We start from the raw sequence: 14,752 nt of genomic DNA, 5'->3' as shown, positions 1-14,752 counted from the left end.
AAGGATGAGGGCTGCTTTACTTGCGGTTCGATTGAACATTGGGCCAACAAGTGCCCAAACAAGTACAAGAAGTCAGGACAGGACTCCAAGTCCGTCAACATGATTGTGGACAACAATGAGAATGGTGCACCTGGGTATGGTAATTTATTTACTGTTTTTTTAGTGTTTCAGCCCACCGATTGGTGGGTGGACACAGGTGCAGGTGTACATGTGTGTGCTGACATTTCATTGTTCACTTCTTACCAGGTCACATGCCACGGGTCCGTATTGATGGGGATTGGCGCGAGTGCTTCTGTTCATGGTGTTGGCACGGTCGATCTGAAGTTTACTTTGGGAAGGGTCATGCAGCTGAAGAACGTGCAGCATGTCCCCGCCATCAAGAAGAACCTCGTTAGTGGCTCCCTTCTATGTAGAGAAGGGTTTAAGTTGGTTTTCGAGTCTAATAAATTAGTTGTTACCAAATATGGACTCTTTATTGGAAAAGGTTATGAAAGCGGAGGGATGTTCCGCCTTTCCCTCACAGATTTTTGTAATAAAGTCGTGAACCATATTCATTTGAATGTTAATGAATCTGAAGTTTGGCATTCACGTCTTTGTCACATTAGTTTCGGAGTTATGACGCAGCTAGTCAAGTTGGATTTAATCCCGAGTTTCACCTTAGCCAAAGGTTCTAAGTGCCTTTCATGTGTGCAAGCTAAGCAACCTCGCAAGCCTCACAAGGCCGCGGAGGAGAGACACTTGGCACCATTAGAACTCATACATTCTGATCTTTGTGAGATGAATGGTGTGTTGACTAAAGGTGGAAAGAAATACTTCATAACATTGATAGATGACTCCACTAGATATTGCTATGTGTATCTATTAAACACTAAAGATGAGGCTCTACACTACTTTAAAATCTATAAGGCAGAAGTTGAGAATCAACTTGAAAAGAAAATTAAACGAGTCCGCTCAGATCATGGTGGAGAGTACTTCTCGAGTGAGTTTGATTCTTTCTGTGCGGAACACAGCATTATTCATGAGAGGACGCCTCCCTATTCACCCTAGTCAAACGGGGTTGCCGAGCGAAAAACCCGTACTCTAACTGATTTGGTTAACACCATGTTAGATACATCGGGTTATCCAAGGCATGATGGGGGAGGCTATATTCACGGCATGTCATGTCCTCAATAAAGTTCCGACAAAGGATAATGAGATCACTCCCTATGAGAAATGGGCAAAGAAAAGGACAACACTCTCGTACTTGCGTACTTGGGGCTGTTTGGCGAAAGTCAATGTGCCGATCCCCGAAAAGCGTAAGCTTGGACCAAAGACTGTGGACTGCGTTAATTTGGGCTATGCTAAGAACAGCGTTGGCTATAGATTTCAAGTAGTGAAATCTGAGGTGCCTGTCCAGAAGGTCGGTACAATTATGGAGTCTAAGGATGCTACATTCTTCGAGGATATTCTTCCTATGAGAGACATGCAAAGCACTTCTAGACAGGAATCTGAGGAGACTCCTGAACCTGTCATCCCTATGGAATATTATGAACAAACACATGATGAAAATCCTGAGGAGGATGATGAGGAAACACTTTGTAGGGGCAAGAGACAAAGGACTGCAAAGACCTTTGGTGATGATTTCTTCGTGTACCTCGTGGATGATACTCCTACTTCTATTTCAGAAGCGCATGCCTCTCCAGAAGCTGACTACTGGAAGGATGCGGTCCGTAGGGAGATGGATTCCATCATGGCTAACGGGACATGGGAGATCACTGAGCGTCCCTATGGTTGCAAACCATTGGGATGTAAGTGGGTGTTCAAAAAGAAGCTTAGGCCCGATGGTACGATTGAAAAGTACAAGGCTAGGCTTGTGGCCAAGGGTTATGACCAGAAAGAAGAGGAAGATTTCTTCGATACTTATTCACCTGTGGCTAGACTGACCACCATTAGAGTATTACTCTCGTTGACGGCCTCGCATGGTCTTCTCGTCCACCAGATGGATGTTAAGACCACTTTTCTGAATGGAGAGCTAAATGAGGAAATATATATGCAACAACCAGATGGCTTTGTGATAGATGGTCAGGAAAGAAAGGTGTGTAGGTTGCTGAAATCTTTATATGGCCTGAAGCAAGCACCTAAGCAATGGCATGATAAGTTTAATACAACTCTGACATCTGTTGGTTTTGTTGTTAATGAGGCTGACAAATGTGTATACTATCACCATGGTGGGGGTGAAGGAGTTATATTGTGCTTGTATGTTGATGACATACTGATATTCGGAACCAACCTCAAAGTCATTGAGGAGGTCAAGTCGTTTCTGTCTCAAAACTTTGAGATGAAAGACCTTGGTGTGGCTGATGTTATCTTGAACATCAAGCTATTGAGAAATAATGAGGGTGGGATTACACTTCTGCAATCCCACTATATTGAGAAGGTGTTGAGTCGTTTTGGATATTCGGACTGCACACCATCTCAAACACCATATGATCCTAGCGTGTTGATTCGAAAGTCCAAAGGCACGGCTATAGATCAATTGAGATACTCTTAAATCATTGGTTCATTGATGTACCTAGCGAGCGCAACGAGGCCTGACATCGCGTTTGCTGTGAGCAAACTGAGCCAGTTTGTTTCCAAACCGGGTGATGTACATTGGCATGCTGTTGAAAGAGTTATGCACTATCTGAAAGGTACTATGAACTATGGACTTCACTATACCGGATACCTGTCGGTACTTGAAGGGTATAGCGATGCAAATTGGCTCTCTGATGCTGATGAAGGGAAGGCACAACTAGGTATATGTTTACTCTTGGAGGTGGCGTTGTTTCCTGGAAGTCTTGCAAGAAAACGATCTTAACGAGATCGACTATGGAAGTAGGATCAACAACATTAGACACATCTGGTGTCGAAGCAGGATGGCTTCGAGATCTTTTGATGGACTTGCCATTGGTTGATAAACCGGTTCTGGCTATCCTTATGAACTGCGATAATCAGACTGTCATCACCAAGGTGAAAAGTTCAAAGGACAACATGAAGTCCAACAAACACATAAGAATGAGCTTAAAGGCTGTCAGAAAATTAAGAAACTCCGGAGTGATAGCATTGGAGTATGTCCATACGGCTAAGAATCTGGCAGATCCCTTTACGAAAGGGCTATCACGTGTAGTGATAGATAATGCATCGAGGGAGATGGGTATGGGACCCACATAAGTTGCCATGGTAGTAACCCAACCTATGTGATCGGAGATCCCGTGAATTAGGACCTGGGAAAACAAGCCATTGGTGAACTGAGGAGAGTAACTATACTAACCCACTCCGTTGGAGATGCAATACTCTCGATACTGTATGGTAGGATGACTACTGTCTTAATGTGTTCCGAAGCTTATATAAGCAAGATGCTATCCTACAGAGCGATCTTTGGAGGAACACACCTATATGAGCCCGACAACTGGTCACAGTCTCTGAGATTGGGGTGATCTCTAGTAAGCTCATGAATAGGCCAGGAGTGTGACTTATATGCTCCACCCGAGGGGTCAGCCTTCAGCAGCCTAGTACTAGTAAGACATGTGGTGAAACTTCTTTACGCCAAACTGATAATTCAAGGCATAGTCCATTGTTCAGTTGTGAAGGAGTGTAACTACTTACTCTAGATGAAGCTCAACCTTAACAGGTCTTCACTGAAACACTGGTATATCGAAACAGTAATTGGAACAGAGGACACAATGGCCCCTCGAGATCTGGTGGGGGATTGCTGAAATTTGAGATGGGCTCTAGGCCCATATAGCAATTTCTAAAAAATCTCTAAGGGCCCGTGTGGGTTATATGGCACTAGATATAGTGGGAAGTTTAGTCCCACCCTAAAAGTGGAAGAGCAGTTGGACTTCCTTATAAGGGTTTCTCTTCTACATGCTATTGGAGATTGAGAAGAGAAGAGGCCCTCGCGCACTCCTCCTCCGCCGCCTGCCACGCCTCGCCTCGCCTCGCCTCGTCACGACGCGGGTTGCGTGATTAAGCTGAGCCGAGCTCACACCTACGCGCTTATTTTTGCCAGTCATTAACGGAGAGTTCTCTGACAGTTGGGCCACGATCTGAGACGTCAGATCGTGGGTTGTCACGGACTCGGACGTGGGTCGAGCCCATGTCTCTCCACGCGGCTACGCCTATATAAGTGTGCGGCGTCTCCTAACCCTAGCCGCCACGAACAGATCACATCTGCTCCACACGCACGCCCACCGTCATTCCTTTGCTGCTGCTGCCGCCGGTGACTCCATCCCGTCCGCCGCGTACACGGTCGACGGGAGAGCAGGTCTCCGAAACCACGCCCTTCTGGTTTCTGTACGGGGTGAGGGGCGAATATGTTTTTGGGCAGCGATTACACGACTGCTCGCTTCCGATCGTCTACTTCCTCTATGTCCGCGTCGCCTTCATCATCACCATGTCCACCGCCGCCGAACGTGCCGCCGCCGAGAAAGCTGAAGCCGACAAGAAGGCCGCCGAGGACGCCGCTGCTGCCACCAAAGCCGCGGCCTCTGCATGGCCTACTGGAGGGTATAACTCGTTTATCCCGCTCATACTGTTTTCTATTTTAGCCATGCTAGCGTTATACGTAGATCTTTCTGCAATTAGTGTAGTATGTGCTAGCTTGACTGAATATCAGTATGTGTTTATTTTCTGTCAATGCCATGCTAGTGATTTTCTCGTGGATTAATTTAATCGAGAAATTGCCTATTTACTCAACACATGTGTGGGCGTTAGTGTTTTTGAAAATCTACGTCCTCGGCTCACCGGTGGTTTATTCGTTCCCGCACCTTTAGTTGCTTTGTGTGCATTTTTGCTTGCTAATTAATTTGTTTCCTTTCATACCTTTTCTTGCTTTAGGTTGTTCTAACTGTAGATTGCATTTCTAGAGAGCTTACTTGGTCCGCACCAGCCTTCAATTTTGGAAGTTAAGCTAAAATTTGTAGTCTGCCGGTTGGATCAATCCATTGCAAGCTAGTCTCTAAATCAATCCATTGCAAGCTAGCTGCCACATGCGTCCTTAGGCTAGCTAGACGCTCAACGCGGCGATGCGAAAGAGATTAGGAACACGCAAGAGAGAGACGGTCACGGAGGCGGGAGAGGGGCAGCGATGGCTTGCGAGATGGGAGACGGGGTAGAGAGAGAGAAGCATCCGACGGCCATGAGGTGTGATCCGTGGGAAGCTTGTGTTGACCATTTTTCTTTTTCTTTTTTTTGAACAGAGAGAGGCGCCGGAGGCGCCAATATTCCATTCATCTCATAGACATTGTACAGCAGTGATTACATAGCCCTGCGAGCAAAGAGTTTGGAAGATGGACTCAACTAGACAGCAGCTATTTCTATGAGAAGAATTAGTGCAACTAAAGATAGGCCTAGACAAAGATTGTCTAATTGCCTGATGAGCACAGTTATGTGCTATCCCATTTATATCTTTTTTTAATATGATACACTGCATGGGATAGAAATTGTACTATTTTGTGAAAATTTGTAATTTGCACTCTAATCTCCCAAGGGACCTGCTGTAAAGAGGAGTGTGTTGACCAATCAAAATGCAACATCTTTGTCAAGCGTAAACAGAGGACACCCAACAAACAATCTTTGCCGAGTGTAAATAGCACGACACCCGGCAAACATTTTTCCTTTTTCTTAATACTATTTTTTCATTGCTATTTTTTTTTCTAGCAGGGGCTCCGTACTTCGCACCCCCGGATACAATTCTTTCAAGATAGTGGTGTCGGCCCTCACCATCCCCAGGAAAATACCAGCAAGAAAAGGGCTTATAAATGTGTTTAATGTATTAAATGTCTTTAAATGCGCTTAATGGATTAAATAGAACAGACGGGCCAGGAAAAATGCCAAATTCTGGCATGGAACATTTGATGGTGTATGTTGAGCTAGAGAAAGTTTCAATATCAAACCAAAGTAACCAACACTTCGCCTTCAAACCAGACTCATTTCTTCTCAAAATCACGATTCTTCCTTAGAGATGGTGTGGTTTTCTAACGTGTGTACATTCCAAATTTTGTGAAGCCTTCTCCAATTTTTACCACAGCCTCTAGGGATAATATAATTACACCGTGGCAAGTTTCATGTTTTCCAGGCTTCGTTCCATTTTCTAGAATTAAAAATCCAATAAGCTCCATGTTTGTGGTCGAGTCTTGGCACCTTGATGTTTGTGATTCTTTTTATTTTCGTGGATAAGGCTTGAATATGTACTCAAGAACACAAATATAATTTTCAACCCAATTTTGCCAACCTTTTCACGCACTTGCTGTTCAAATTTTAATTATATTCACTCAATGCCTAGAAATACACTAGATGACTTAAATATAGAAAATGAACCCCGCGATGCCAAAGTTTGACATAAAACATGTGATGGTGCATCCTGAGTGTAGAAAAAAAAAATCAAGGCCACTGGACGAAGCAACGGTCGCTTCTTCTTCAAAGCTAACTCGTTTCCTTTCGAAACTACGGTTCTTCCTTCAAGATGTTCTAGTTTCTAAGCAGTGTACGTCTTTCGTGATATCTTCTTAATTTTTTATCGCTTCCCACTGAGGTCATATAATGACACCATGCCATGTATGTTTTCCAAACTTCGTTTGCATTTTTTAGATTGTAAAATCCAATAAGCTCCATGTTCGGGGTCGGGTCTTGACACCTTGATGTTTGAGTTTCATTTTCTTTTCTTGGATAAGACCTAAACATAGTCTCAAGAACACAAATATGATTTTTTTTTTTCAACCCAAATTTTCTATCTTTTTTCATGAACTTCCAGTTCAAATTTTAATTATACTAAATGCCTAGATATGCACTACATGGACTGAATGTAGCAAACGAACCCCAAAAAATGTCAAATTTTGACATAGAACATTTTAGGGTGTATCTTGAGTGTAGATTTTTTTAAGGCAAACGCTAAAGAAGTGATTGCTTTGCCTTCAAATCTTATCTGTTCCTCGAAACAGCGATTCCTTCTCGATGATGTTCCTCTAGGCACTCTGCAAAGGGCTTGTTTGCCTAGTGCTCGATAAAAGACACTTAGCAACACCCAAACTCTCGGCAAAGACATATTTTCCCATAGTGTGAGACACACATTTGTCAACCTGGGCTTTTGATCCATGACGGGCTGGGTACAACTACTCATCTATTCATCTAATCACATGTCAGTTCTCATAATGTTGTGCCCCACATAGTCTAGAAGTCCAGCATTGACCCATGCATGATTAAGAAAACGTTAGTACATTAGCACTAGCTATTATCAAGGTCATTATGTATTCTTGTTATTGTACAACTAAAAGTACAGTGGAGTCTCTGGCGTAAGTTGTACTAATAAGAGGGAAGATGCGATCTTAGCTGATTTTCGACGTGTTGCTACTTTCGTCAAGCATACTTACGTTAGCGAACTTAGCTACTCTATATCATGTAAAAGAGCTTATATTTAGACAAAGCGGCGTAGCCGGAAAGATACGTAGCTTTTCATTTATGGGTGCAACACATTACACATGCTGACATGCATGTACACATACACGTAAACATAAACATGCAGCTCTGCTTTTTTGGTGTAAACATAGCCGAACAGCTATGAGCAGACCAACCTGCTAAGAAGGAAAAGGAACAGAGTTCCATACTGCTCTCTTCAGCTAGGAGAGGCATCGCCATGCATGCAGACACCGCACGCTATTGGCTTTTTATTCTCATCACGCCTTCGCCGTCATAGCTAGCAAGACGTACGTATAAGCGGGCGTATAAAAACGTGTACATACGTACGCAGAAGCGCCCTTATACATTATTATTAGGTGCGTGACGCCGCGGACATCACACCGCCTCGATGATGGCTCCGGCCACCGCTTCCCAGCCGCGGAGTTGCTCGTCGACGGCGCTGTTGCTGCCGCGGATGCACTGTCGCACGCACTCTTGGTGCTTGGTCCGATCTTTCCAGTTTTTACACTTCGTCTGGCAGGACAGGCGGCACTCCCAGTCGCACGCACGCCGGGCGACCTCCTCCTCTTGGGCGTGGGGGCGCTCGTCGACGGCGTTGCTGCCGCCGGCATTGAGGCTGAGGCCGTAGCGCATGCAGTATTGCACGCACTGCTCCTTCCTCGTCGGGTCTACCCAGTGGCTACACTTGGTCTCGCAAGACTTTCTGCTTGGGGGACGATGCTCCCGGCTGTGGCACTCGTCGACGCACTGCTTTTTCCTGGCCGGAACTTGGTGGTGTTGGCACTTCTTGTCGCACATGTCGTTGCTCTGTGTAAGACAATAAAATTTGGGGGAACCAGCACCACCCTCTAGGGGTGGCTTATCTCATTATATATAATGGATGTGTTACAATACGTACATAAGTACAGAAGCTATACATAGTCTAACACCCTCCCTCAATCTTAGCCACTTTCTAAAGAACTGAGAAGGGTAAGATTGTGCCTACAAGCCTCAAACTGTGGCAGAGGTAAATGCTTAGTGAAGATGTCTGCAAGTTGATCCTTAGATGAGATAAACTTGATCTGGAGTTGCTTCTATGATACACGTTCCCGTACAAAGTGATAGTCAATTTCAATGTGTTTCGTTCGGGCATGAAATACTGGATTTGCATAAAGGTATGTAGCACCGATGTTATCACACCAAAGAATAGGAGGCTGTGGTTGAGACAAACCCAACTCCTGAAGCAAAGACTGTACCCAAATAATCTCTGCAGTAGCATTAGCCACAGCCTTGTACTCAGCTTCAGTACTGCTACGTGACACAGTAGCCTGTTTCCGAGCACTCCAGGCGATCAAATTAGGGCCAAAGAATACTGCATAACCCCCCGTGGATCGCCTGTCATCTGGGCTACCAGCCCAATCTGCATCAGAGAAGGCCGAAAGGACCCGAGAGGAAGTCGGCCGAATATGCATACCAAATGTCAGGGTGAACTGAACATAACGAAGAATGCGTTTAACAGCAGCCCAATGAGTATCTCTGGGAGCCTGAAGATACTGACAAACCCTGTTAACAGCATAAGAGATATCTGGTCTCGTGATCGTCAAGTACTGAAGTCCACCAACAATGCTCCTGTACTCTGTGGCATCCGCAGGAGACAAAAGCTCACCATCAACAGCTGTTATCTTGTCGGTAGACGACATGGGTGTGGTGGTCGGTTTGCACTTCAGCATGCCCGCTCTTTGTAACAACTCCAAGGAGTACTTCTTCTGCGTAAGGACAAGACCAGTAGCACGAGAAGTGACCTCAACTCCAAGAAAGTAGTGAAGCTTCCCAAGATCTTTGACCGCAAAATCAGCACCAAGAGAGCAGACAAGAGCATCAGCAGCATACTGAGAAGAGCTGACAAGGATAATATCATCGACATATACCAAAAGATACATAGTGACTTCTGGCTTCTGTAGAAGAAATAATGAAGTGTCAGCAGTGGACGGCACAAACCCATGAGCACGAAGGGCAGAGGCAAGGCGGGCATGCCAGGCACGAGGAGCTTGCTTCAAACCATATAGTGCTTTGGAGAGACGACAGATATAGTCAGGACGATCAGGATCAGAGAAACCAGGCGGCTGTTTCATATAAACCTCTTCCTCCAAAAATCCATGTAGAAAAGCATTCTGCACATCAAGTTGACGAAGTGACCAACCACGAGAAACAGCAATGGAGAGAAGAAGCCGAATAGTGGTAGGCTTGACGACAGGACTGAAGGTGTCCTCATAGTCAAGACCATGGCGCTGCCGAAAACCGCGAGCAACAAGTCGCGCTTTGTAACGCTCAATAGATCCATCCGAATGCTTCTTCACTTTGAATACCCATTTTGAGTCAATAACATTTACCCGTGGTGGTGGAGGAACGAGAGTCCATGTCTTGTTACGAAGGAGAGCATGAAACTCCTGCTCCATAGCCTCTCGCCAATGTGGAATGCGCAGGGCAGCCTGATATGAGCGAGGCTCAGAAGATGGATCCGCAACAGCAGCAGCCAAACAAGCAGCCAACCAAGCAACCGTACCATCCTTACGTTCCTTAGGTTTGAAAATGCCACTGCGACTGCGTGTATGTGGTCGGGACACAGGAACCACCGAGGTCGACGGAGCAGCCTGCAACGGGCTGGAGGACGGCGACGTTGACGAGTCAGCCGGTGACGAGGAGCCAGACACAGTAGCCTCGGGCTCGGTCGGCGAAGAAGGCCGGCCCACCGGCGAAACCGGCAGAGCAGACGAAGCAGCTGGCGACGCCGGCGTCACAGACCGGGCCGATGGCGAGCCCGGCATAGTGGGCCGTGGCGCGGCCGGTGTCGCGGGCCGATCCGCGGATGAAGGCGACGTGAGGACGGCGTCGCGGACCCGAGCTGCAGGCGAAGACGGCGTGACGGGCCGAGCCGCGGGCGAAGACGGCGTGACAGGCCGAGCCGCTGAAGACTCGGCGGCCGCTGGCGAAGAGGGCCGAGCCGCTGGAGACTCGGCGGTCGCTGGCGTAGCGGACCGAGCAGTGGAGATGCTCGGCGCGACGGGCTCTTCGGGTGACCATGCATGGGCACGCGAATCGATGCCATGCAACATAGGGCGATCGACGTGCCCATCAGAAGGCGGCGATGATGATGGTGAATCCTCCAACAGCTCCAAACGAGCCCCACGTCCGGTTCCTGCACCATGGTTAGGTAACAGCAAAGGAGAGTATGCAACATCATCAAATTGGTCAGAAGCAACAGAGGATGAATGCAGAGATGGTGGTTCGACAGTGGACACAGGAAGTTTGGCAAAGGGAAAAACATGCTCATCAAACACGACGTCCCGAGATATATAGACACGATTAGTGGGAACATGAAGACATTTGTAACCTTTATGAAGAGAGCTATAGCCAAGAAAAACACACTTCTTAGAACGAAACTCAAGCTTGCGCTTATTATATGGACGAAGATGCGGCCAGCAAGCACACCCAAATACCTTGAAAAAGGTATAATCAGGTTGTTCATTAAGGAGAACCTCAATGGGAGTCTTCATGTTTAAAACACGAGTGGGAGTACGGTTGATGAGAAAGCATGCAGTGGTGAAAGCATCACTCCAAAACCGAAACGGAACAGATGCATGGGCCAAAAGAGTAAGACCAGCTTCAACAATATGACGATGCTTACGTTCGACTGAACCATTCTGCTGATGTGTATGTGGACATGCTAAACGATGAGCTATCCCAAGCGACTGAAAGAAGGAGTTGAGGTTGCGATACTCGCCCCCCCCCAGTCCGACTGGACATGAACAATTTTGTGCTTGAGAAGACGTTCAACATGTTTTTGAAACTGAACAAAAATATCAAACACATCAGATTTGCGTTTAATAAGGTAAAGCCAGGTAAAGCGACTATAAGCATCAACGAAACTGATATAGTAATTATGACCACTGACAGAAGTCTGAGCAGGACCCCATACATCTGAAAACACAAGTTCTAAAGGATGTTTCACCTCACGACTGGACTCCGAAAAAGGAAGTTGATGACTCTTCCCCTGCTGACAAGCATCACACACTGCTACATCTTTATTACTAGACAAACTAGGAAGCTCATGACGACGCAAAATATGACGGACAATAGGTGTGGCCGGGTGACCAAGACGAGCATGCCACTGTGACGGAGAGACCCGAACTCCACTGAAAACACGGGCGACGCCAGGATGCTCCAGACGGTAGAGGCCCTGGCACAACCGCCCACTAAGAAGAATGTCCCTCGTGCCCCGATCCTTAATAAAAAGATCAAAAGGGTGAAATTCACAAAGCACATTATTATCACGTGTGAGTTTAGGAACTGAAAGAAGATTACGGGTCACAGATGGAACTCGAAGAACATTGCGAAGCTGAAGACTCCTATTGGCATGTCTAGTGAGAAGAGATGCTTGACCAATATGAGAGATGTGCATACCTGCTCCATTGGCGGTGTGGATCTTGTCGGAGCCATGATAGGGTTCACGAGTGTGAAGCTTCCCCATCTCGCTGGTCAGATGCTCTGTCGCCCCAGAGTCCATGTACCAGTGTGGATCGATGGAGTAGGACTGAGTGTGTCCCTGTTGCTTCTGCGGCGCGGGACGATCAGCCATGGCGACCTGACGGGCATTGTTGCGTGTATCTTTGCCGTCATTGCCAAGACCAAGGAAGCTTCGCTGGAAGCGCTTATGACACTTGGAGGCCCAGTGCCCATCGCGGCCACAAAGCTGGCACACACGTGGACCGCCAGCCCCCGGTAAGGTCGCAGTAGGTGGGGGGGCCGAGGCGGGCGACGGTGGCAGCCCCAAGGGAGACCGGGGTGATGAAGAAGAGCGGCCACCCTTGGTGGCGGCGTTGGCCGAGAGGGAGCCAGTGCCCCTGGAGCGGCGTGTCTCGACCCGTTGCTCAGTGAGAAGGAGCCGAGAGAAAACCTCGTGTGCCAGCATGGGTGTCGAGTTGCCCCGCTCGTTGATGATCTCGACTAAGGCATCATACTCCTCATCAAGACCATTGACAATAAACGAGTTGAACTCGGAGTCGGTGAGGGGCTGTCCAATGGAGGCCAATGTGTCGGCGAGGCCCTTGACCTTGTTGTAGAACTCAGTGGCAGTGGAGTCAAGCTTCTGACACTCTCCAAGCTGACGACGGAGTGCAGAGACACGAGCCTGGGACTGCGCTGCAAAGGTTCGCTCAAGGATGGTCCAGGCCTCATGAGACGTCTTCGCGAAGACAACAAGTCCGGCAACTGCCGGCGAGAGCGACCCCTGGATGGAGGAGAGGTTCGCCTGGTCCTGCCCCGTCCAGACGCGATGGGCCGGATTGTAGACCGGACCGTGCACGCTGTCTACCAGTGCGGGTGGGCAGGGAAGCGATCCGTCGACGTAGCCTAGCAGGTAGTGACTCCCCAAGAGCGGGAGAACCTGCGCACGCCAGAAGATGTAGTTGTCGGCGGAGAGCTTGATGGTGATGAGATGACCGAAGTGAAACGGCGGCGGCGAAGACGATCCCATCGAGGGGGCTGCCTGGGGTGCAAACACCATGGAGGCAGCCGGAGGCACCGAAGCCGATGCGGGAGGAGGCGGGACCGCAGCCAGGGCGGACGCCGCAAAGCTCGCGGCCGGGTCGGACGCCGCAAGGCCCGCGGCCGGGGCGGACGCCGCCAACCCCGCCAGCGGGGCGGTGTGATCCGCTTGCGGCAGGAGCGGCGGGACGACGCCCGCGGAGTCCGCAGCGGACGGCGGCGCCGCGGTGTGGACCACGAGGTCGCGCCCAAGCGAGGGCGCCGGCGGCGTGGAGTAGACGGAGCCGATGCTCCTGGTCCCGATCGGAGCCGGAACGGCGACGGCATCGAGCGGGAGGTTGAGCAGAGCCGCAAGAGAGGCCGGGAGGAACCCCGCAGCAGTGGAACCGGTGGTGGCGGCGCTCGACATGGCGGCGGTGAAGGCGGCGGCGGCTGCGGCGGCGGTGCGGGTATTAGGGTTTGGAAGCGGAAGCGATCGTAACCTAGCGTGATACCATGTAAGACAATAAGATTTGGGGGAACCAGCACCACCCTCTAGGGGTGACTTATCTCATTATATATAATGGATGTGTTACAATACGTACATAAGTACAGAAGCTATACATAGTCTAACACTCTGGGCATCGGCGCGCCGACCGGGCTCCTCCTCCTGGGCGTGGGGGTGCTCGTTGACGCCGTTGCTGCCGCCCACATCGACGCTGAGGCCGCGGCGCATGCACTGTTGCACGCACTGCTCCTTCCTCGTCGGGTCTTGCCAGAGGCTACACTTCGTCTCGCAAGACGCTCTGCTGGGGTGATGATGCTCCCGACTGTGGCACTCGTCCACGCACTGCTTTTTCCTCGCCGGAACTTGGTGGTGTTGGCACTTGATGTCGCACGAGTCGTTGCCCTGACCATCAACGCGCCGGCCGACCTCCTCCTCCACCTCCGGGGCGGCAGTGACCACCGCCCCATCGTCCTGCTCCGCGCCTGCCGCCGCCGCAGCCAGCAGCACCCCGGCGAGCAGGAGGAAGCACCAAACCCCACCCTTGTGAACGAAACCCATTGCTGCTCACACGAGAGATGGATGACAATGGCAATGGATGGGAGAACTGGAAGGCCAGTGCCGGCCTTTATATACACACGAGCCAGATATATAACTATCGCAGTAATCTATCCGGCCGGCCCTTCACGATCGGGGAGAGGCGGGCATCTTCGCGAGGTTGGCTTACGCCCCTGCTTATTGATGCCATGAACCATGTGGAGTGGAGGCCATGGTGCCGGGCAACCACGAGGCACACGAGGAGCACTATAGTCTATAGTACTCGCTCAGTTCCTCTCTCCGGTGTACGGAGATTTTGGCTCTAATGCCTACGGATGCGCTGGAGGCTAATTTTGGACGAGCAGTCCCCTTTCGTCGGTCTGTCGCGTGCCCTAGCAGACGTGTTCCCAACACCTGCCACGGACGTGGCGACGCAGGCGGTGGCCACGGAGACGAGTGATTTGTTTTTATATTTAATCCGCCGGCTGAGTGGCTGATGTTGTAGTACTGAGATCGCGCGCGCCCGGCAAGAGATCTCCATCACCATTTTTCTTAAGAGAACACGAGGGGCACGCCCCTGCTGCACTGGGTATATTATAGTACCAGTGAAAAACAGATAGAGGATTTTTGGCTCTCGGGCTGTGTGGAGTCCGATAATTTTAAAATTTAAAAATAACTTACTTATTTCAGGAAAAAGACAAAAACAAACACACATGTATATAGACATTTATACTATATATGTGTTAAATTTCATAATAAAATACATTTTGATAT

General features: G+C 48.9%; 1 protein-coding gene across 1 annotated transcript; it reads right to left on the bottom strand.

The window, feature by feature from the left end:
* Positions 1–7,809: 7,809 nt before the first annotated feature.
* LOC123083942 (antimicrobial peptides) lies at positions 7,810–14,220 on the bottom strand. Its single transcript, XM_044505797.1, has 2 exons — positions 13,586–14,220; positions 7,810–8,241 (listed from the first exon to the last, which is right to left on the bottom strand). Exons 1-2 carry the CDS (start codon positions 14,000–14,002, stop codon positions 7,810–7,812), a joined length of 849 nt encoding a protein of 282 aa, XP_044361732.1. The 5' UTR covers positions 14,003–14,220.
* Between the last annotated feature and the right edge of the window lie 532 nt (positions 14,221–14,752).

The sequence above is a fragment of the Triticum aestivum genome, chromosome 4A, assembly GCF_018294505.1.
Source record: "Triticum aestivum cultivar Chinese Spring chromosome 4A, IWGSC CS RefSeq v2.1, whole genome shotgun sequence".
NCBI lineage: Eukaryota > Viridiplantae > Streptophyta > Magnoliopsida > Poales > Poaceae > Triticum > Triticum aestivum.
The sequence above is the reverse complement of the archived record's forward strand: the minus strand, read 5'-3'. Positions and strand labels throughout refer to the sequence as shown.

Coding starts and splice junctions, on each gene's coding strand:
- LOC123083942 (XM_044505797.1), bottom strand. CDS start 14,002: ATGGGTTTCGTTCACAAGGGTGGGGTTTGGTGCTTCCTCCTGCTCGCC. Junction 8,242..13,585: donor AGGAGGAGCCCGGTCGGCGC/GCCGATGCCCAG, acceptor TGTCTTACACAG/AGCAACGACATGTGCGACAA.